This window comes from Oncorhynchus clarkii, chromosome 26 (genome assembly GCF_045791955.1).
Source record: "Oncorhynchus clarkii lewisi isolate Uvic-CL-2024 chromosome 26, UVic_Ocla_1.0, whole genome shotgun sequence".
NCBI lineage: Eukaryota > Metazoa > Chordata > Actinopteri > Salmoniformes > Salmonidae > Oncorhynchus > Oncorhynchus clarkii.
The window spans coordinates 10,618,487-10,642,704 of record NC_092172.1 but is presented as its reverse complement, the minus strand read 5'-3'; the positions used below and the strand labels follow the sequence as shown (position 1 = coordinate 10,642,704).

At 43.1% G+C, this 24,218-nt stretch overlaps 1 protein-coding gene across 2 annotated transcripts; it reads right to left on the bottom strand.

The window, feature by feature from the left end:
• Positions 1-3,457: 3,457 nt before the first annotated feature.
• On the bottom strand, positions 3,458-23,059 carry LOC139385061 (V-set and transmembrane domain-containing protein 2B-like). 2 transcript variants are annotated; one of them, XM_071130108.1, is made up of 5 exons: positions 22,430-23,059; positions 21,500-21,687; positions 20,630-20,659; positions 19,512-19,911; positions 3,458-4,240 (listed from the first exon to the last, which is right to left on the bottom strand). In XM_071130108.1, exons 1-5 carry the CDS (start codon positions 22,500-22,502, stop codon positions 4,152-4,154), a joined length of 780 nt encoding a protein of 259 aa, XP_070986209.1. In that variant the 5' UTR covers positions 22,503-23,059; the 3' UTR covers positions 3,458-4,151. The 2 variants fall into 2 exon arrangements, with proteins under 2 accessions (XP_070986209.1, XP_070986210.1); XM_071130109.1 differs by lacking the exon at positions 20,630-20,659.
• Between the last annotated feature and the right edge of the window lie 1,159 nt (positions 23,060-24,218).

The window sequence follows — 24,218 nt, the reverse complement described above, 5'->3', positions numbered from 1 at the left end:
AGTTTGAGTTTCTTCAGCAGGCGCAGATAGTACATCCTCTGCCGAGCCTTCTCGGTGACCGCCGTGATGTTGTCCTCCCACTTGAGGTCGTGGGAGATGATGGTCTCCTGGAATTTGAATGACTTGGCCCTGCTGACGGCGGAGCCATTCATCTCTAGGGGGAGAGATGGTGGGGGTAATCTCCTGTAGTCAACCTCCATCTCCAGGGTTTTGACTGTGTTTAGATCTAGGTTGTGGCGACTGCACCAGTCAACCTCTCCACGGTACTTGGTGAGACAGTACACCGTCACAGATGAGACCTACCGGGGGGGGGGGGGGTCATCAGAAAACTAGAGTAGTTTGACATTGAGTCGCTGGAGGCGCAGTCATTGGTGTAGAGTGAGTAGAGGAGGGAGAGAGCACGCAACCCTGCGGCGCCCCCGTACTGAGAGATGGGGAGTGAAAGATGTTTTCCTACTTAATGTGCTGTGTCCTGTTGGTTAGGAAGTCAGTGATCCACCTGCAGGTAGTCAGATACGTTCAGCTGGTTGAGTTTGTGCTGTAGCAGGTCCTGAATGATTGTGTTGAAGGCAGAGCTAAAGTCCACAAACAATATCCTCACGCATGTCCTTGGGTTGTCGAGGTGTTGGTGGATGTAGGGAAGGCCCATGTTGACGGCACTGTCCACAGACCTAGGGGGGAGGGAGGAGGGGGGTGGAAGAGAGGAGGGGAGGGAAGGAGGGGGGGTGGGGGAAGTGAGGCAATGAGGGAGGGTGGCAGGGGAGAGAGTAGTCAGGAGGGGGGTTGGGATAGGAAGTAGATGGTTTTAAGTTTGATGTTGTATTAGTCGTATGTATGGGATACACATGGTATACACCGTCCAATGAAATGCTTACTTGCAGGTTCCTTCTCGACACTGCAACAACAAAAATAAATAATAAAAGATAAGAATAGGAACATAAAGTAAATGGCTCAGCAGAATAGAATACATATTTTAGCATTTGGATAATACAAGATGGGATGGGGGCAGGGTGGAGGGGAGTTGTCAGCTGAGGGGCTAGATGGTAGAGGGCCCTTTCTGTTTCAAAACAACAGTAGAACTAGTTCAGCTGGTTTGGTAGTGGGGGGTCGCCTGGTGCCTGAGGGGTCTTTTATTTGTTGGAGAACCTTCCAGTCAGACGAACAGTTGTTGGTGGCGAATTGCTTTTGAATTTGACCTTACTCTCACACCACAGGATATTAATTATGTGTTCTCACCCTGACCATAAATGTTATGTCATGGCCCAATACTGTAGATGGAAAGAAATGTTTATACTGCATTTCATTTTCTATGTTTGACTGTTCTGGATTATGGTGAAGGTAATACTTCTACCTCTCGGTGACCCAGTAAACGCAGCAAATTATATATTGAACCCACCTTCATGTACAGACTACCTCAACTAGTATATATAGACAACCCCCTGTATATCGCCTCGCTATTGTTATCCTTATTGTGTTACTTTTTATCATTACTTTTTATTTTAGACTACTTGGTAAATATTTTCTTCTTCTTGAACTACACTGTTGGTTAAGGGCTTGTAAAGTAAAGCATTTCACGGCAAAGTCTGCACTTGTTGTATCTGGCGCATGTGACAAATAAAGTTTGATTTGATTTTGACTTGATGTGGCGCTCCAATCGAACAAGGGAGAGAAGGTCTGAAGGCACCGTTACTGAGTCAGGTGCATTCTAAGGCCGGCCTAAATAAGGCAGAAACAGCTTGTTAGTAGGCTCATAAGGTTCCCCAATAAGTATCTTCAGAGAAAATCGAGGCTAGCTATTCTTGATTTGAGAAAATGCTCTTCCGTATTTGCCATGTGCTTTCTCTCTATGCTGCAGTTGTATTTCCACAGTCCACAGAGCAGGACAGTGTCTGCCTTACTCGGCTTTGCCCCTTTAATGCGGCCGGTCCATGACGCGCGGAGGAGGGGTGTGTGCCAGAATGAACCCGACACTGACGAGGAACAATCATTGGGCTCTTTGTTGACTGCCTGCCTCGCCCTACAGAACTCGGTAATGTATTATGCAAACGAGATGTGGCGAAACTTCCTAATACGCGTCCAATGCCCTGGATGTCATTGTCCACCTCAGTCATTGGTTAGAAGAATGGGCTTTTAGAGGGCGAGGAGGAGACAAAAGAGGGAACGGGGCTGCAAATTTGACAGGAAATGATTTACGGGGCATAGAGAGCACTCAGGGCCTTGTCGGATGTTGTGTAACACACTTAAATCCCTTGTCAAACACTCATTCATTTGGTGGGCAAACAGCCCCTAAAAAGGCACTGAAACATAACCGAACATGTTTTAATGTTGCTGCCGTTTTGCTGCTGTTAGCTTTTACCCATCTGACCTGTTTATTATTTAGTGGCGATATACACTTTTTGGGACAAACGCAGTCCGTTCACAAGAGTGAATCAAAACAATAGTTTAATAAGGGAAAGATAATAACCTACCAAATGTCAAAAGACGTTGGCATTCAACACTTGCAATGGGAGCTCTGTTTGTGTTTACATCATGTCTGCTAGACATCTATTGAGACCAAAGGATTGTCTGGAGCCAAACTAAAGTTCAAAGTGGAACCAGTCTTCCCATTCTCCACCAATATTAATGTGGTAAACTGATAAACGATGAAAGGGAAACAGACAACAAGAGGAGACTAGGTAGGGAGTTTCCGTTGCTCTTCCCTGGGATGCACATGTGACTCCTTTTTTTGGGGGGGGGTTTGTTAGTTAGACATGCTTACACGAGCGAGAATTCTTCCACTGAATGTGTGCCTATCCTGCCGGAAAGACTACATCACAGCTCACTACTCCCAGGGGACTGCGTTGCGACCCTCAGTCGACAATGTGGGCGCTCAAGTGGTACCTTTTGCGTCTGCTTTGCCAGTATCAACAGCTGCTCAGCTGTCACATATCTCCCATGGATTCAATGGAGCTAAGACACTGGTACTGCAACTGACTTTGGAGAGGTACACACGGACAGGGATGCACACAGGCGCTTCATTACACATTAGCGCTTGTGGAGCACACACTGGCAAGAAAGATCAGTCTGGACAGTGACCTACATACCTAATTCACTTCTAGTTCACGGAAAGATTCATCTCATGATATGGGTCAACCATATACTTTAGGGAGCACTGAGACATGGTTTCCTGTATGGTCAAAGAAAGCTTCATAGATTTAATGTTCACATGTAAGGCCTTTGATGTCAATTTTTATTGAGAAAAAAAACAACAACTTTTATTTCAACTGGTGCTGGCAACATACCAATCCGTTTTTTTTTTTTGTATTTATAAATGAATGTCTTAACTTTGACCACCATATCTTTAATAAAAATAAACATTATTGAAGGTGACTAACAACAACTATGGTAATGTGGGCCTTATTTAATCAAAATATATAAGGTCATATTTGTATACATCATGAAACAAATCATAAGAGAGAGAGAGAGAGAGAGAGGGGGGCAACAGAACGACACAGACTCACAGTCTCCGTGAATGAACCGAACATTTCAAAAAAGCCCCATCTTTGACGTCTGTGAAAAAACATGATGGGTTTCTGCTCAACAGCTCATGCAAATCAACCTAAACAAACATGAGGAGCGGATCTCTTTTAGAATACAAAAAATAATCGTCCAGAAGCAGATATGATCAAAATAATTTCAAAATCCTGAAAAATGAATTCCAAATAAAAATCCCATTGAACTGAAAATATAATACAAATAGAAAATAAAACATCCAAAGATATCCACCCGAAAATAAATAAGAACAGCCATGCATGAAGCACGGCAGATACTATTTGGAAACAGGATGCAGCGTTTAGTGGATGTTGGTTGTGTGTACGACGTAGCTGTGAAGTTCTTATTCACATAGATTCCTTGTTTCATGCTTCTCACACAATTCATATACATTCAGTTCTTAGACGTTGTCCTCCATTAGTCCCAGTCAGAAGACCACGTCTTCTCCTTCTCTTTCATTCAGTCCTTATATCGTCAGTCCTTTCTTCTCCTCTCTTTGCCATTCGTTTCCTCACCCTCAGTGATGTGCCGTAACGGTATACATCTATATATATATATTTCCCTTTCGTTGTTTGGTACATAAAGTGAAAACTTTCGGGTCGTCGTTTGGTTGAAGTCTCTTATTGGGTAAACAGGAAGGGGAGGAGCTTATGCAGGATCAGGAGAGTGATGAAGAGGAACGGGTCAGTGGTGGTAATGGCTCCAGAACCTGGCCAGACAAAGACAACCAGAGGGGGTAGAAAGGTCAGTGGAAATGTCTCTCTGCTACAAATCAAACCTGCACACAGAAACTGAGGAGAGATGTCGTGTTAAGACAGTACCATGGGATGCCTGGCTGTGGTGAATGGGAACAATTGGACATCCTTCAGAGTTAAGGAAGCTCACGGTCATTACATCTGTTAACTCCCTGCCAGGAGTAGAATTCTGTATTACCTGGGACATATTTCACACAATTATGGCTGACAAAATCGCAGTTGTGGAAAATCTCAAGTCTACTTTCGTTCACGCTTCTGCTGCCATGTTCCAGATAAAGGTGAGATAGAGGTGAGAGTTTCATCCACACCGCCAGGCTACTTTTTGAGTCCATGAAATGGTGGCATCTACTTATGCTGATTGTTTTGTACAGGAAGGTAGGAGACATCCCGGGGAGAACCTGGCCATGAGGAAGAGTGGCCCTTGGATACAGCTCCTAATCCCTGTCTGACAGGTTTCATTTCCTGTTTGGGCAGTAGAGCAACTGCTGGCTAAAAGCGATTTCATTATGACACACGCACACTCTCTCATACGCACACACACATGCATAAACGGACACACGCGGTCAGCGAGGAACAGACCCCAGCAAACAAAAGGCAGGCCAGATTGATTTTTCAGATCACACACACGGAAACAAGCGCAACGAGTCAATGTTTAACGAGGCTGGAGTTTCTGTGACACCTCTAGTGTGAAACGGCCGTCTGTTTTTCCATTCTCATGTTCTCAGCCAGGCCACGCCCCGCTACACATCCACACACCAACACTTCCACCATCCCCCAGCCCAAAGACATGGTGTAAAGACCACACGCACATCAACTCAAAGACATGAACTCTACTACACGCAAACAGGGCAATACAAGTGCTTAACAGTGCCTTACAAGACTCACCCGGAGCCAGGCCAGCTGTCTTAATCACAGACAGAGCTGCAGTGTATTCAGGGCAAAATGGTGTGAGTGAGAAAGCATCAGACCAAATGTCTTTCTCCATGTTTTGCTGAACGTTGATTCGCTGATTGGCTCTAATCTTCGCATCAATTCCCCTTGTTTCTCCACCACTCTACTTCGATTGTTTCAATCTCTCATGGCCTTCCATCCGCTCTCTGTTTATGTCTCTGGCACTGTACCTCTTTGTAAACTGTATCCCTCCTTCTGTGTCCCACCCCTCTTTTTATTCTTGCCATATTTATTTTCCTTTGCCCTTTTAAAATCTCTCTCTCTCTCTATCTGCTCTGTACTCTCTCTGTCTTCCGTGGTCATTGAGTAGATTGGCTGTAGAGTGATGGACAGCATCTGGACAGGGCAGCTTATCTGAGCCTCCTCACCAAGGATCCAAATGACAGGTGTTTACTTAAGGCTATCTGGAGACAGCCGGCTCTGACTGCTCCTGTCCCCTCATGACGCACCCCACCTCAGCCCCAGCCAGACCCTTACAATCACCCCGTATGGCAGGTGCTTGTCACAGACATCTTTAAAATGTCCAATCCAATCTAAATTAGTTGAAAAATAATAATAATTTCCTGAGTAGAAAAGCACTTTGGGATTGAAATGTGGAAACAGAGCAGGATTATCAGTTGTGATATTGGTAAGGACCAGAGGACTGCCTCAGATCACCTTTTGAAATTGGTTAGTCACGCAATGATCCACCTCTGTTCAAAGTTCGTATCTTGTGTTAATAGGTATTAATTTAGCACTGGAAAAACCCAGACTTTTCAGGTGCCCTGCTTGAGAAACCAGAACTTCTTCTCACGCTCTAACGCCTCTAACATTTGTATGAAATCTTTGGCACAAAACCCCTCTGTTCTATGTTCAATTCTACTCTATTCTATAGAATATTCTACAACTTCATCAGACTCAAGGAAAAGTCATTATTTTCTATCCACAACCACATTAAACCATTGTCATCCGTGGTGATCTTTATCAGACACTCTCCTACTCGGACAATTAAAATATGTGTGCATTGAAGACGGAATGCAGGTAAAGCTGTACAAAGGTCAAACGAAAGCCATGAAAATAACAACATGAATAAACCCACACGAATCAGCTAAAACCTGAGAACCACTCCCCAGGACCATTGTTGCCAGAATCACTCCGCACGTTAACACAGCAGTCGCCAAACGTGTAACACCAAGGCATTACTCTATCCGCACTCATCCCCTCTACTGGAAGCACTACATAAGAGAAAATAAGTTTACACTCATAGGAGCACACACTGCTCCAACTCCAAATTCGCCCCGACACTCTGTAGGGGAATAGTCTTGTTTATCGTTGAACCATATTTTAGTACCAGTGGGTATCTCTCTGTGGGAATGACATATCTTTGCCTTGAGGGTTCAGAGGATTCTCCACTGAGTTTTGAATCAATCAAAGCATACACTTAACCTCAGAACACAGTGTCTGTAAGATCATCTGCCTATGCAGATAAATCAGTTAGCCAATATTTTACGTCCAATGGAAATGTCGGTTTGTGAGAGTAACCTCGACCTTTAAAAATACAATGAATACAACGATACTTTATATAACCCACCACATTCAAGTATTTGGAAACTAAAACCCGGGACATTGGGTTAAAAAGCCATCTGTGGTGTATGACGTGGGGGTGTTGAAATATGGAAAATGAATAGGCCCAACACATTATTTGGGGATCACATTGCAGCTCATTAAGGGCAAAGTGAATCAGAAACAATACACCCCTACAGTGTACAACGCTAGCTATGACTCAGCTACATGCCCTATTCGCACAATAATTACTGTCATTAGTACACCAGCCCTGTGAGGTGTACACTTGATTTCTCGCTCTCTCTCTCTCTCCCTCTCTCTCTCTCTCTCTCTCTCTCTCTCTCTTCCTCTGTCTTTCTCTCTCTCTCACTCTCACTCCCACTCTCTGTCTCACTCTCACTCTCTGTCTCCCTCACACATTAGCAGACATTGACAATTGACCTAAAGCAGAACCCCTTGGATGAGAGGTACAATCTCATCGTTCTGTTCAATATGTGTGTTTTCTGTAGAGTAGCAGCTATGCACTGTGGAGACCTGTAACTAATGGCCATTAGGATGACATCACTATTCTCGAAGGTTACAGTTGGCATCTGCTAGACGGCTGAATAGGGGGATGATTAGGAATCGCATATGGGGGAGGACAAACAGAACGACTGAAAGCACAGATGTGGATAAAGAAACAACAACCGTTTTCAGAGCATGGAGTGTTCAATGGGGAGTGCAACACAACGTACTGCAGATAGAGACAGTAAAAATAAATACAAAAGGCTATGTTGCAAAGGGAGACAGAGAAAAAAAAGAGGGAACTATTGACCGAGCTTGGCTAACAAAGACACGACTTCCACACGGGTGGTTGACTTTGTTCTATTCGTTTAACTGGACTGAACATACAAAGAGGGATTTTGTGTGATGTTTTCTCTTGTTGGTGCCTAAGTTTGTCCTCATGGATACACGGGTCACAAGTGAACGTTCTCTTTTGTTAGGGGGAGGTTGAACTCCAACAGGCTTCTTCACCACATGGAAACAATGAAGCCTTGGAAGTTCAATAATACAAGCTGAGGGTGAGGCAAACAAGTCCTCCTCCACCACTTCACCCTGCAGTGCGCCATAGTTTTGCAACTCTGACTGCTTGGGGTACCTACAATAAAGAGAACCGCTACAGAGTTCTACCATTATGGATTGCCAGCTACCATTGTTCCATATTGGTCATGTAGTGCCTTTCCTTACAGTTGAAAGGGACCACTTATTTAAGAGAATACTCTCCACTTCTCTAACTCTTTTCCCACTATCTCATGGTCTTGGATGAGCTATAGGCCGCAACACATAGGCCCAATAATAATAGAGTAGTGTAAAGTCCCCATAACCGTCCAGCCATCATCTGTCACAGAGATGACAACACCAGCACAGTGCCTTCTTGCCAGGCAAACAATGTAAGTCAACGACGGAAGTCAATCAACATCACATTCGGAGAAGTGAAGTGCTTCCCATACAATCTGACAGCTACCTAAAACTTGTCATAATTGTCCTTAGAGCGGAGACTGACAGCTGAAAAGCCACATCAGCCCATTAAACCCCCCCCAACACACACACACACACACACACACACACACACACACACACACACACACACACACACACACACACACACACACACACACACACACACACACACACACACACACACACACACACACACACACACACACACACACACACACACAGAGGATGCGATAGACTGGGTGTTTAATGAGGGATTGAGACAGCTGTCTAGCCAGAGACAAATACTCTTGCCAAGGGATATCAAGGTAATCTAGAGTAGCAAGCAGACCATTGCATTTTGGGTAGGTGTATTCAAGTGAGCTCTTGCATCATCACTGTCTGGCTGTCCTCATGCTCTATGCCATCCTCCTCACTCCCTACCAAACAAGTCACAGTTTTTAATATTATTGCATATCCTATTACCAGCAGCATACCACCCTGCATACCACTGCTGGCTTGCTTCTGAAGCTAAGCAGGGTTGGTCCTGGTCAGTTCCTGGCTGGGAGACCAGATGCTGCTGGAAGTGGTGTTGGAGGGCCAGTAGGAGGCGCTCTTTCCTCTGGTCTAAAAAAATATCCCGCTGCCCTGTGTAGGGTGCAGTCTTACAGATGGGACATTACATGGGTGTCCTGACTCTCTGAGGTCATTAAAGATCCCATGGCACTTACTGTAAGAGTAGGGGTGTTAACCCCGGTGTCCTGGCTAGATTCCCAATCTGGCCCTCAAACCATCACGGTCACCTAATAATCCCCAGTTTACAATTGGCTCATTCATCCTCCTCTCCCCTGTAGCTATTCCCCAGGTCGTTGCTGCAAATGAGAACGTGTTCTCAGTCAACTTACCTGGTAGAATAATGGATAAATAAATAAATTGCATAGTCAACTTCTTTCTCACCTCACTTTCACTGTGAATAATACAAACAGCAACATTATAAAACTAACTCCCACAGTCACATCCACAATGTGGAATATTTCCACTTACCAAATGTTCCTTTTAATCAAGCAGTCCATAATCAATATAGATAGTCAATCATTCTAATTAGAATATTCCAGTGAATTAATTTGGTGATTGATGAATTAATGATCTAAGTAATAGCGGTTCACCTTGCAATTGGCTTTCAGATTGGCCTTACATACAGCTTGATTTCGTGAAACAAGTGAGCCGAATTACTGAGATACTTTAAATGAATCTGAAATATTGTTTTACGTAAGGGACAACACTATTGTTTAAATGCTTGGGAGGTGCCGCAAACAAAGAAATGCTCTGAGATGGAAATGCTTTCCAATGTTGGAAAATGCTGGGAGTAGAGCTTGTGATTCCATGGATGGTTGCATTCGCAGTTTCAAGTTTCAACAAGGTTCCATTTCACTGTTGTGTCGTCGTTGTTCTGTTCGTGAATTGAGAACCAGGAGGAACATTCACGGCTGTGCAGTCCGCCACACTTTCCACTGTGAATTCATGATAGACAGCCACCATCCCCAAAGTGTTAGCCACTGATCCTCCATGGGACTATCAATCTGGTTCCCTGTGAAGCGCTGGAGAATGGTGCACTGCAAGTTGATCTGTTATCCCAGCAAGGCCACCAAACCCCCAGATGAAAAATGAAACATTTGAGAGGCAATTTGAGACACCTGACAGTGTGCTGAGGGGCCAGCTTATCTGCCCCATGCCTGTGGCATTTCCCCTTTAATATTAATTGTTTCTGCCACTCAGCCAGATGACATTGCAGAAAAGTGACAGATGCACGCATTTCCGAGAGGCGGGCCAGATCACATTTTTTCCTCCTCAACTGTTGTTATTGCGGTACGACAAGGGAGGGCCAATCTTTCACGTATGCCAGGGTGCTTTTTAACCTTCACAATCTGTTGACAAATATGTTGAGGGGTTCACTTAAAGAAAAAAAAAAAGAAAAAAAATCTGTCTCCCACAGTCAACGTAAACGTGTCAGGAGGGCACTTTTACATGGATTGATTTACTGTACTTGATTTAGTCTGACAGAGATACATGACGAGAGACAGAGAAGCAAATGCTGACCAGACAATTTGAAGGAATATATCAGCCTTGCGTTGCTATATATGAAAAATAATATGCATCAGATTCTCATAATTCAACAGGTGAGTTTGCCTTGCTCTGTCCTGGACAATCAAGTTAAGACAACAAGCCCAGAGGTCAGTCTAACTATGGCTGCCTAACCTTGTTTTGTAATCTAAACAGAGCATTATTCTGCTCCCGAGTGGCATAGCGGTCGAAGTCACTGCATCTCAGTGCAAGAGGTGACACTACAGTCCCTGGTTTGAATGAAGGCTGATTCACATCTGGCCGTGATTAGGAGTCCCATAGGGTGGTGCATAATTGGCACAGCTTCGTCCAGGTTTGGCCGGGGTAGGCCATCTTTGTAAATAAGAATTTGTTCTTAACTGACTTGCATTGTTAATTAAAGGTTAAATAAAATTTAAATAAATCAAAACCAAGTAAAAATGTAGTAACTGCTCATTTGGCCGAAAAGGATTCAATGTCATTTTTGCTACATTAAATACGTGGACAAGAATACTGCCTCTATTGTATTGTGTTTTGGAGAAAATGGGGGTCATGTTAAAAGAGAGAGAGAGAGAGAGAGAGAGAGAGAGAGAGAGTGAGAGAGAGAGAGAGGAATCAGTGAACTGGCAACGATATTGTTTGATTTTTCGCCAAATGGCCGCCTCTGTCTCGCTTCGCTAAGGACATGGTTGGCCGAACACGCTGATCCACAATGCCAGTTCCTAGGAGAAGGCCATTTACTGTGCTCCAGGCTACTCTCACGTCCACGGTACATGTCCAGGATGGCAGCATCCGTGTTCTGAACATGAGGAGGACTAACAGCATGGTGCCATTCTATTAGCTCGGTGTTTTCAGCATTATTACCCCTCGGTTGGCAGTTAGCTTCATTCAGAAAGTAAGGGATTCAAATCACATAGAGAAACCAAATGGATCCCTGGCCTCTGGATGAGAGAGTCTGCTAAATGACTAACATGTAGAAGTAAATGTAGGCTTCCAAATGACCAATTTGCACAACTCTGTTGATTACATTTTCAATGGAACTCAAGGCTCTGTAGATGGCATTGGCTTCAAGCATACATTTAGATGTACATGTTGTTGGATGATATTACTGAAGTCGGGACTAGTAGTGACAGCAGAGACGAAGCCCTGCACTTGGGGACACAGGTAGAGTTTGTGTAACTGTTTCCTCTGGAGTCCTCTCCTCCAGTTATGGCCCCACCAGCTGTCCTCCTCTGCCCCGAGGACAAGGCCACAGCAAGGGGAGAACAGCCACCCCAACAAGCCACAGCACACGTCGAGCTGACACAACACTGAGTACGATAGACACAATAGGGAAGGAACAGAGAATGAAACTTCCCACAATGTCTCCTCCAAGGGCCTCTAAAGTCTTTCGGAAAACTTCCCATCAGGAGTTCCTTTCACTCTAATCGCCACACAGAAGTATAGAACCCTTGAGGGGAGAGACAAGCCCTGTATAAAGAAGCCAGAACCCTGGCAACAGCCTATCATTAGAGGAGGGCCTTGCTCTACATTACCCCCTTAGTCACCCTGCAAACCACCAACGCACTGACAGCAATAGCCAGGAAAGAGGAGGAGTCTGGACACATGCTTCCAGCCAGAGATATGAACATGGTCTCCCTGGCTGTTTTCACATCACGTCTGTACACACACACACACACACACAGACACAATCAAAACATACATCAGCACACAGTTACATGCTAACGCACATAAACAGACAAGTGTGGTCCCACATACTGATAAGTGTGCAACCCCCCCGTGACATGTCTCCCACGCTGCACCACCACTGCGTCAGCGGCTGTAAGTCTGATATGGCAGAACGGCGAGTGAAACCCTCCTGCGAAGTCTGTGAAATTGAATTATTCAGGAGTGCGCTTCATCGATCAGTAGCGAGTCTGACGTGTGAGATAGCCCCCTTCTCGCTCTCTCCAAGGGCTGCTTTAAGGCGCGCTCACGTTATAGTGTGGAGATCATGAGGAGACCTCATATCCATGGCCATTGTGAATCACATCTTCATCATTTCTGTCTCTATATGGTGGACACTATAAAGGCAAGAACCTGTCACTCTCCTCTGCATCATCTGTAGTGAAAAATCCTAAGTAATCACCCCCCCCCCCCCCCCTTGGATTTCTTACATTTTTTTGCATTATGAAGTGGGATTGATAATTGATGTCAAAGTGAAATGAAAATTCGATCTATTTAATTAATGAAAAATAAACCACAAAATATACGTTGATGAGATAAGTATTCCCCCCTGAGTCAATACATGTTAGAATCACCTTTGGCAGATAAGTATTCCCCCCTGAGTCAATACATGTTAGAATCACCTTTGGCAGATAAGTATTCCCCCCTGAGTCAATACATGTTAGAATCACCTTTGGCAGCGATTACAGCTGTGTGTGTTTCTGGGTAAGCCTCTAAGAGCTTTCCACCTCTGGATTGTGTGATATTTTCAAAATATTCCTTTCAAAATTCTTCAAGCTCCGTCAAGGAGTTGAGGATCATGGCTGGACAGCAATTTTCACGCCTTGCCATAGATTTCAAGCAGATTTAAGTCAAAACGGAACATTCATGGTCTTCAAGGTAAGTAACTCCAGTGTAGATTTGTGTTGCAGGTTATTGTCCTGCTGAAACGTGAATTTCTCTCCCAGTGTACGTTGTAAACTTTATTGTTGTACTTTATTTGTAAGAGTTGTTCATTTGTTAGGTTCAAGGTGCAACACAATATTGATTATTGAATTACATTTGATCTAGTTCAGTCTTATCAATCACTTAAAATAATGTAATAATCTCTTACCTAGCTTGATGTGGGCATATTTGTTTACTTTTTGTTGTTTTAAATAGAGAAGGCTAGAAGGGCCATGGGTCATGACCCCCTGCCAAGTCACGTCTGCCTCTGCAAATAAGCACTGCTAAGTTGTTTATAGTCATAGTCAATCGATCAATAATATAATAATACTCTTAGATTTTGTATTTACAATATGGAGATCTATGAGAATAGAAAGGTTCAGAACTTTTGTGAAACATCACAGCACAGTTGAAAAATATATAGCAAACAATTACATTGATGGAAGCAACGATCTATCTGCAATATTAAAGCTGGTAGATCACAAATTAGTATAGTATGTATATATATATATATATATATATATATATATATATATATATATATATATATATATATATATATATATATATATATATATACATACATACATACATACTATTTTGGAATAGGTTTATATATATATATATATATATATATGTATTTATTTATTTGTATATATATATATATATACAGTTCCTTAGGAAAGTATTCAGACCCCTTGACTTTTTACACATTTTGTTACATTGCAGCCTTATTCTGAAATTGATTAAATTGTTTTTTTCCCCTCATTAATTTACACAAAATGCCCCATAATGACAAAGCAAAAACAGTTTTTTAGACATTTTTGCTCATTTATGAAATATAATTAACTGAAATATCATATTTACATATCACGGAACCCAAACCGGCTGCGTGCGTGCGCCATCGTGCGCTATCGTGCATACATTTATTTTGTGCCCCTACACCAAACGCGATCACGACACGCAGGTTAAAATATCAAAACAAACTCTGAACCAATGACAATCATTTGGGGACAGGTCGAAAAGCATTAAACATGTATGGCAATTTAGCTAGTTAGCTTGCACTTGCTAGCTAATTTGTCCTATTTAGCTAGATTGCTGTTGCTAGCTAATTTGTCCTGGGATATAAACACTGAGTTCTTATTTTACCTGAAATGCACAAGGTCTTTTACTCCGACAGTTAATCCACACATAAAACGGCCAACCGAATCGTTTCTAGTCATCTCTTCTCCTGCAAGGCTTTTTCATCTTTGAACTTTATATGGTGATCGGCATCTAAACTTTCATAGTCTTACCACGACTACCGGAAAAACAGTTAATCTTTCAATCACCCACGTGGTTATAACCAATGAAGAGATGGCACGTGGGTACCTGTTTCTATAAACCAATGAGGAGATGGGAGAGGCAGAACTTTCAGCACGAACTGCATCAGAAATAGAAAGGAGTTGGCATCGCAGACGCTCGTTGGCGCACGCGAGCAGTGTGGGTGCAATAATTGAATAACATGGATTTCTAAATTTATTGTGCGGCACACGCGATGTGTCCGGTCTGGTCAGCATGTAAGAATTCAGACCATTGTACTCAGTACTTTTTTGAAGCACCTTTGGCAGCTATTACAGCATTGAGTCTTCTTGGGTATCACGTTACAAGCATGGCACACCTGAATCTGGGGAGTTTCTCCCATTCTTCTTTGTAGATCCTCCCAAGCTCTGTCAGGTTGGATGGGGAACGTTGCTGCACAGGTATTTTCACGTCTCTCCAGAGATTTTTGAGCGGTTTCAAGTCCAGGCTCTGGCTGGGCCACTCAGGAACATTCAGGGACTTGTCCCAAAGCCACTCCTGCGTTGTCTTGGCTGTTGTCCTGTTGGAAGGTGAACCTTTGCCCCAGTCTGAGGTCCTGAGCACTCTGGAGCAGGTTTTCATCAAGGATCTCTCTGTGCTTTGCTCCGTTCATCTTTGCTTTGATCCTGACTAGTCTCCCTGCCACTGAAAAACATCCCCACCGCATGGTGCTCCCACCACCATGCTTCATGTAGGGATGGTGCCAGGTTTCCTCCAGACATGATGCTATACCCTTCCTCAGATCTGTGCCATTACACAATCCTGTCTCGGAGCTCGACGGACAATTCCTTCAACCTCATGACTTGGCTTTTGCTCTAACAAGCACTGACAACTGTGGGACCTTATAGACAGGTGTGTGCCTTTCCAAATCATGTCCAATCAGTTGAATTTACCACAGGTGGACCCCAATGTTGTAGAAGCATTTCAAGGATAATCAATTGAAACAGGATGGACCTGAGCTCAATTCTCGAGTCTCATAGCAAAGGGTCTGAATACTAATGTAAATAACATATTTCTGTTTTTCGTATTTAATAAATTTGCAAACATTTCTAAAAACCTGTTTTCACTTTGTCATTATGGGGTATTGTTTGAAGAATGATGGACATTTATTTTTCTGTTATTCATTTTATAATACGTCTAACAAAATGTAGAAAAAGTCAAGGGGTCTGAATACTTTCTGAAGGCACCGAATATACTGCATTACCAAAAGTATGTGGACACCTGCTCTTTGAACATCTCATTCCAAAATGATGGGCATTAATATGGAGTTGGTCCACCCTTTGCTGCTATAACAGCCTTCACTCTTCTGGGAAGGCTTTCCACTAGACACAATTGCCCCAGCGTCATCCGGGTTAGGGTAGGGTTTGGCCTGCAGGGATGTTCTTGTCCCATCGCACTCTCAATGTGGCGTCCGGGCGCATGTATGATGACTTCAGTCAACAGCTGTACAGTGTTTCCACAGTGTGGCTGGCTTCCAGGTTAAGCGGGCAGTGTGTGAAGAAGCAGTGCGGCTTGGCTGGGTTGTGTTTCGGAGGATGCACGGCTCTCGACCTTTGCCTCTTCCGAGTCCGTACGGGAGTTGCAGCCATGGTACAAGACTGTAACTACTACCAATTGGATACCACAAAATTGGGTAGAAAAATCTGTAAAAAGTACCAAACATTTCCCTTCACTGGAACTAAGGGGCCTAGCCCGAATCATGAATAACAGCCCCAGACAATTATTCCTCCTCTACCAAACTTTACAGGTGGCACTATGTATTCGGGCAGGTAGCGTTCTCCTGGCATCCGTCAAATCCAGATTCGTCTGTCGGACTGCCAGATGGTGAAGCGTGAATCATCACTCCAGAGAACACAGTTCCACTATTGCAGAGTCCAATGGCGGCGAGATTTACACCACTCCAGCCAACTATTAGCATTGCATATGATGATCTTAGGCTTGTGTGCGGCTGCTCGGCCATGGAAACCATTTCATTAACCTCCCCTGGCGAACAATTATTGTGTTGACGTTGCTTCCAGAGGCAGTTTGGAACTCAATAGTGAGTGTTGCAACTGAAGATAGATTATTTTTACGTGCTACAGATAAGATTATTTTTACGTGCTACACGCTTCAGCACTCGATGGTCCTATTCTGTGAGCTTGTGTGACCTACCACTTCACGGCTGAGCCGTTGTTACTCCTAGATATTTCCACTTCACAATAACAGCACTTAAAGTTGACAGGGGAAGCTCTAGCAGTGCAGAAATTTGAAACTCATTTTTCAACCACTCCACAAATTTCTTAACAAACTATAGTTTTGGCAAGTCGGTTAGGTCTACTTTGTGCATGAGTAATATTTCCAACCTTTGTCTACAGAGAGATTATTTCACTTTTAATTCACTGTATCACAATTCCAGTGGGTCATAATTGTGCATACACAAAGTTGACTGTGCCTTTAAATAGCTTGGAGAATTCCAGAAAATTATGTCATGGCTTTAGAAGCTTCTGATAGGTTAATTGACATCATTTGAGTCAATTGGAGGTGTACCTGTGGATGTATTTCAAGTCATACATTCAAACTCAGTATCTCTTTGCTTGACATCATGGGAAAATCAAAATAAATCAGCCAAGATCTCAGAAAAAAAATTGTAGACCTCCACGAGTCTGGTTCATCCTTGGGAGCAATTTCCAAATGCCTGAAGGTACCATGTTCATCTGTACAAACAATAGTACGCAAGTATAAACACCATGGGACCACGCAGTCGTCATTCCGCTCAGGAAGGAGACACGTTCTGTCTCCTAGAGATGAACGTACTTTGGTGCAAAAAGTGCAAATCAATCCCAGAACAACAGCAAAGGACCTTCTGAAGATGCTGGAGGAAACAGGTACAAAGTATCTATATCCACAGTAAAACAAGTCCTATATTGTCAAACCTGAAAGGCCGCTCAGCAAGGAAGAAGACACTGCTCCAGAACCGCCATAAAAAAAGCCAGACTACAGTTTGAAACTGCACATGGGGACAAAAATCATAATTTTTGGAGAAATGTCCTCTGGTCTGATGAAACAAAAATAGAACTGTTTGGCCATAATGACCATCGTTATGTTTGGAGGAAAAAGAGGGAGGCTTGCAAGCCAAAGAACACCATCCTAACCGTGAAGCACAGGGGTGGCAGCATCAAGTTGTGGGGATGCTTTGCTGCAGGAGGGACTGGTGCACTTCACAAAATAGATGGCACAATGAGGAAGGAAATATATGTGTATATATTGAAGCAATATCTCAAGACATCAGTTAAAGCTTGGTCGCAAATGGGTCTTCCAAATGGACAATGACCCCAAGCATACTTCCAAAGTTGTGGCAAAATGGCTTAAGGACAACAAAGTCAAGGAATTGGAGTGGAAATCACAAAGCCCTGACCTCAATCCTATAGAAAATGTGTGGGCAGAACTGAAAAAGCCTGTGCGAGCAAGGAGGCCTCCAAACCTGACTCAGTTACACCAGCTCTGTCAGGAGGAATGGGCCACAATTCACCCAACTTATTGTGGGAAGCTTATGGAAGGCTACCCGATATGTTTGACCCAAGTGAAACAATTTAAAGGCGATGCTACCAAATACTAATTGAGTGTATGTAAACTTCTGACCCACTGGGAATGTGATGAAAGAAATAAAAGCTGAAATAAATAATTCTCTCTACTATTATTCTGACATTTCACATTCTTAAAATAAAGTGGTGATCCTAACTGACCGAAGACAGGGAATGTCCTTGGATTAAATGTCAGGAATTGTGAAAAACTGAGTTTAAATGTATTTGCCTAAGGTGTATGTAAACTTCAGACTTCAACTGTATACAGTACTCGTCAAAAGTTTGGACACACCTACTCATTGTGTGCAAAGCTGTCATCAAGGCAAAGAGTGGCTACTTTAAAGAATCTATAATCTAAAATATATTTTGATTTGTTTATCATGTATGTATACAAAAGTATGCGGAAACCCTTTCAAACTAGTGGATTCACCATTTCAGCCACAGTCTTTTCTATTTCTATTTCTGTTCACTCTGTCATTTAGGACATTATTGTCGAGTAATTTCAATGTTGTTGATCGATCTTCAGTTTCCTCCCTTCACAGCCAGTGAACTCTGTAGCTGTTTTGAAATCATTATTGGCCTCATGGTGACATCCCGGAGGAGTTTCCATATTGTCCTACAGCTCAGTTAAGAAATACTTTTGTTGTGTCTGGGTGGTTTAGTACCTCATCCACAGCATCATTATTAACTTGACCATGCTTAATAAAGAGATATTCAATGTCTAATTTGTTAATGTTACCCATCTACCAATCACTGCCCTTCTTTACGAGGCTTTTGAAAAGCTCACTGGTCTTTGTAGTTGAATCTGTGCTTGAAATTCAACACTTGGGGACAGAGGAAGGGTTAGCCATTAACAGAGGAAGGGTTAGCCATTAAAAACTAATGTCAACCCGTATTACTTCATACAGAGTGATTCCATGTAACTTATTATGTGATTTTCTAAGCTTCATTTTACTCCTGAACTCATTTAGGCTTGCCTAAACAAAAAGGGTGAATACTTGTGCAACAACTATATTTTAGTTATTTCATTTGTAGGCCTATTAATTTGTTAACATTCTTTTCACTTTGACATAATGGAGAATTGTGTGTAGATCAATGACAACGACAATGACATTTCAGTCCCACTATGCCACGCAAGAAAATGTGAAAAAACAAAACAAGGGGATGAATATTTATGATACCTACTGCATATACATACACACCTTCCCTCATCCTCCATAGTCTGACAAAAACCTCTGGCAAAATCAAATGTCTCAACTGGTGGCAAGATAGGAGGATATATATCCATGTCCCAGCATGGATAAATGCATTTTTTTTATTATGATGAAATAAAGAATACCTCCCCGTAAGAATCACTGCCCTGTGAAGCAATATAATTACATGTAAAAGGTTATGTTCTCTACACAAGCATCATCAAATATATTATTTGTAAATAACATTATATTATTCAATGACAATAAAAATGTATTATTCACTCAAAGAGGGTAAATCACCGATCTGAATGACATGCTCCTGATGGTCTGACAGGAGATGGAGGAGTAACACACACAAACTACACATCTTCTACCCTTGTATCACTAGGTGTCACTGTTGCACTTTAACTTACCAGCTCCGTGCTGCTGTCGGAGGATGGCCGCATTGCCGGGCCTTGGCGAAGCTGAGGACTTTGCTGCAGAGGCGGTGGTCATCGTGCTGGCGGGGAGGGGGCCATTTCCCGCTGGAGGAGGCACACGAGGCTTTCCCTGACCCGGCTCAGAGGTAGCCCGCCCCCCGGCCACCGCGTCCTTGCTGTTCCTCAGTGGCCATCTATTCTGAATGTGGGACACGGCCTCCTCGGCCACCATGCCATCACGCGGAATCACCCGGAGGGTGGCTTGAACCTTGTATTCCTGAGTCTCGTCGGAGTACAAGTCGGAAACCCGGCACTCGTACACCCCTTCGTCCTCTTTTCGCACCTTGGAGAGACTAAGCCTGTGAGATATGGCGCTGCCCTGCACCCTCACAGTCTACAAAGAGAAACAGAGAAAGGGAGAAATTGCTACATGCACAGTATAACCTGTTGGTTTCGAAAATAAATACGTCTATATCAAAGTAGACTATGCCGGCCACTCATTAGACTACTGCCACATATGCAGCACGCGATGAGGGCTTATGGGTTTTGATAGCCTAAATCCTAAAGGCCTATAATCCCCAAAATCTTAAACGTGTGGACGCAGTTCAATAGAGAAATAACTTGCCTCTCCGCAGGAAAATGCAATAACGTCGCAGTTTAGTGGTGGGCCTAAACATGGCAGATTTAATGCTGCCTGTTGTGTGGCAAGTCTCTGGATACATTTCAAAACAAGATTAGGCTATATTTATATTATAAAGGCGACATGATAAGGATGAGCCAGCCAGGTTTGAGCCAACTGTACAAAATGGAGTCGTAAGTCTAGAAAAAACGATGTTTGGAAAAATGCCCACTTGCAACAGAGGCGTGGACAGTTACCACCATAGCTTGTGCTAAAATATTGTCCATCGACCTCCATAGCGACACTTGGCCATATGATGTGGCTAGCACTATGATCTTGAACAGCGTTTATAAACCTTTTATTACTCAAATGCACTATGGGACTTAACGGTGCTGCCATATACAACATTTGAAGAAATCAGATAGATATCGATACTATGATAAAGTTTTAGCGTGAATGCTTCAGCTGGATATGAGGAAACACAAACACTTACGCTTATTTTTGTGGCATCCTTTTGAGTGACCTGAAATCAGAAATTTGTCGAAGTGTTATGGTCAGCCAGAGACACAAGACTGCATAATACTCTCGTTAATAGCAATTACACTTTAGGATATGAGCTTCAACACAATTGGAATTCCATGTGCAATTTTGAATAGCTTTCGACATTGTACAATTGTTTCTACAGCTGCGCGCATTGGAATCAGCACCATGGACAGCAACAGTTGCGTTGTTCCCAAACCTGCCCGAAACAGTGTGCATTGACATCAGCACCATGCATGGACAGCAACAGCTGCATTAACTCTCGAGCTGTAATAACTGCTCGTTTGTGTTTTCCTGTGCATGTTTATTGTGCTTAAATAACAGAGCAGAAACTACAGATGGGGTTGTTCTGTGTCCCTGAGTCGATTGAAACAGAGGCACAGATTGCGTAATCATGTCACAGTTATCCAACAGCATTATGGAATATTCCAACGTGGGTATTTCCACTGCATGCATGAGAACTCTCCCTGAACTAATTTTTAAATCAAACAAGTACCATTTGTATCATTAGGTGTGACGCCCCCCCTCCCGCACAATATACACACCCCCTTCTGTAATATGAATGGCCACACAGTGTTTATAATCTCCAGTATATCCCTTCACGTGCTTTTAGTCGGCAAACATGTTGTAATGGAGTCCATCAAATACATAGCGACATATGTCGTACATATTGCGATGCCATCATGAAAGGCCAGATTGCACACAGCCGTAGCCGTACGTGTCAATCACTTTTGGTGCAACTTCGAACATTTAAACAGAGCCCCTCTCAGTAGTTGCCCGGGAGGAGCCCAACCTGCCCTCTCTGTCATGGGGACAGCATTACCTTGGCTCTGTTCGCCGGAGCGCTTATTTGCAGTTCGTGTGCAAGTTCTTTAGGTGTTGTCTCCTTTAGGTACCACCACTGGATCTCAAGCGAGAAGGGCGATGATCCGATGGCCCGAAATGCGCACGGCATCTCAACGTCTTCTCCCTCACTGACACTCACATCTTTGGGCACTTCAGTAAACGTAGCTAACATTGAGAAAAGAGAACGTATAGAATAGATTACTATGTTGGAATAACACATTTACAAAGATCTGAGATTTACGTAGCCTCATGACAGACAACTGACATGCGCTTTAGTGAGATCCGTTTCCACATTGTTTTGTATTTCGCAATACAATCATATTCAGGTTGCCATTCAATTTAAATATCAGTTTATATTAGTTTAAGACTTAAAAGAAAATAGACAATGAAGCAATGACGCAAAGGTAGCCTACACAACTAGGCGTATTGGCTTTATGTGACCTGTGTACTGTGAATTGAAATGACCACGGCGTTTGATATGACCTGTAACGGAATAAATACAAGTATTTGGTCACTATGAGAATACCAATTATTGTTGCTTTACGTGTTTTGAGAGATCATGTTCATCTAGCATTAGGCTTAGCATAACTGAAGAAATGTGGACATTATGCAAAACTGCTGAAGCACAGTCTTGACATGTGTTCGTCTAATACTTGAATCCTATCAATCTATTCTCTCACCCATGTATCATTTCATCGACAACGTAATTATTATTATTTATTTTTTTTTACTCATAACGACCAAGTCACTGCAGCATAATAATGCGCTCGACTTCAAATAATGACCCGGTCCGGTCCATATCACAACAGCTTGAAATCAAAAATCTAACCACGGGGGCTGTTCGATTGACAGCATTTGTGTTCACCATCAAAAGCACGGCATGCCACGACTATCAAAGTTGACTTACCATTTACACAGAAGAACAAGGGTGCGTTAAGAATTAAATAATAAAGGACGCCGTTGAGTCCCCGTTTTTCCATCTCATAGATATCCCAGGGTCGTTAGATTAGAGAGCGCGTGAAGACGGTCATTTGACCATAAATGTATCTTTATAACATCAACATTTCAATTTCCATGATGGGCAAGCGTTCGTCTCTGATCTGTTGGGGGAATTCGTTAGCTTTCCCAAAGATTCAAGATATTTCACAAGATCCAAATAACGTACTCCAATATGTTTTCCTGCCAGCCAGGCGAAAAACGTACAATCCAAAGGTGCGAACCAGAATACCCTCTCTTGATCAGTGAGAATGTTCTGCAGCTGCTCTATATTCTATTATTATCCCCTTATAACTGTGATTCCTTATTTCCTGATGTGCTTCAGGTCGAAACCAAACTTCTTCTCGGCTGAAAGAAACCTGCTCATTCTGCTTTCCACGTGAAGGGAATGTTTCCCGGGCACTTCTCCAAGACCCATTACATAACCATCCTTGTGTCCGCTCCCATAAAGAGGACCTGCCGTGGACGAGATTCCCGTGTTTTGTACTAAGACCTGGAGGATCAGTAGATAGGTCCCAGCTTCGCGAGCGGATCCGTCTGCTTTGTGTGCATATCAGTGAGGAGGCGCTTTAGCATTTCCAAACCCACTAACTTAGTGTGGCGTGCGCGCGACGCCACCGATAGCTTGACGCGCGTTGAAACCTAATCAACCCTTCCCTCAAATCAACGCGCGGCACAACCTATGAGGACAATTCTCACAACCTGACGTCCAAACGAAATGCCAGCCCTTAAAACATATAGAATCAAGATGATTCATGCTGTTTTCTTTCCAAAATCAACAAGCCACTCTAAAATTAGCAGGAGCCGAGATTTGTATTTATTTAATGTGAAAAATAGGCCTACAGAAAAACTGCAGCGCTTTCTACTTTTGTTGTTGCAGTATTGGTCAGCTGTCGCACAGCCTCTGGTATTATAACCACCGGGATAATCCGTATTCCCTCAAACAGACAATGTTGTAATTCGGATTAAAATCAATCTCACTATGATATAGAACCACTCAACACAGTATTGCTCCTATTTAATCATGTTGTGCTATTTGCTTTGAAAATAAATAGGTCATTATGTCAATGTCACCCAATACATGTCAAGGTTTGATGATTATGATGATTGGTGTGACCAGCCTGCTGTGACACACACACACACACACACACACACACACACACACACACACACACACACACACACACACACACACACACACACACACACACACACACACACACACACACACACACAGACACACACACACACACACACACACACCTATAAGGATGTGTGCCACCGAGTGGTCCATACTCGGTGCCACGATTATTGCTTTAATCTAGGGTCTTTCTGAGATGCCTGGATGGTGCAGCAGACTGATCCCCTGGCTGAATCCTAAAACGTCTCTCCCAGCTGCCTAGCTGCCAATAATGCATTGCTTGTTCACTGAATTCTTCCCATTAGCACTTCACCCAAAGCTAGTATAGAGTGCTAGAGTCAGAGAGAATTGTGAGAAGAGGACATGAGAGCAAGAGAAAGGGTTGGCTGTGGGAAATGATGACTTTATTTTATCAGGCTGTGGGCGATGTTTCCACTAGTTTTAACAGTAGCGCTAAATTCATTTTGAATAAAGAGTCAAAAGTCCAAGGTTATGCTGGAAGGTCCATTTCAGTTCTGATGGCCTCATTGTTTCAATGGGCAGCATTGGTGCTGTCCCT

What these genes read in the sequence shown, in the direction of transcription:
- LOC139385061 (XM_071130108.1), bottom strand. Translation starts at nt 22,502, where the DNA reads ATGGAAAAACGGGGACTCAACGGCGTCCTTTATTATTTAATTCTTAAC. An exon ending in CTTGTTCTTCTGTGTAAATG is followed by an intron (nt 21,688 to 22,429) that starts GTAAGTCAACTT and finishes TCTCAATGTTAG; the next exon opens with CTACGTTTACTGAAGTGCCC. An exon ending in AGGATGCCACAAAAATAAGC is followed by an intron (nt 19,912 to 20,629) that starts GTAAGTGTTTGT and finishes TTCTCTTTGTAG; the next exon opens with ACTGTGAGGGTGCAGGGCAG.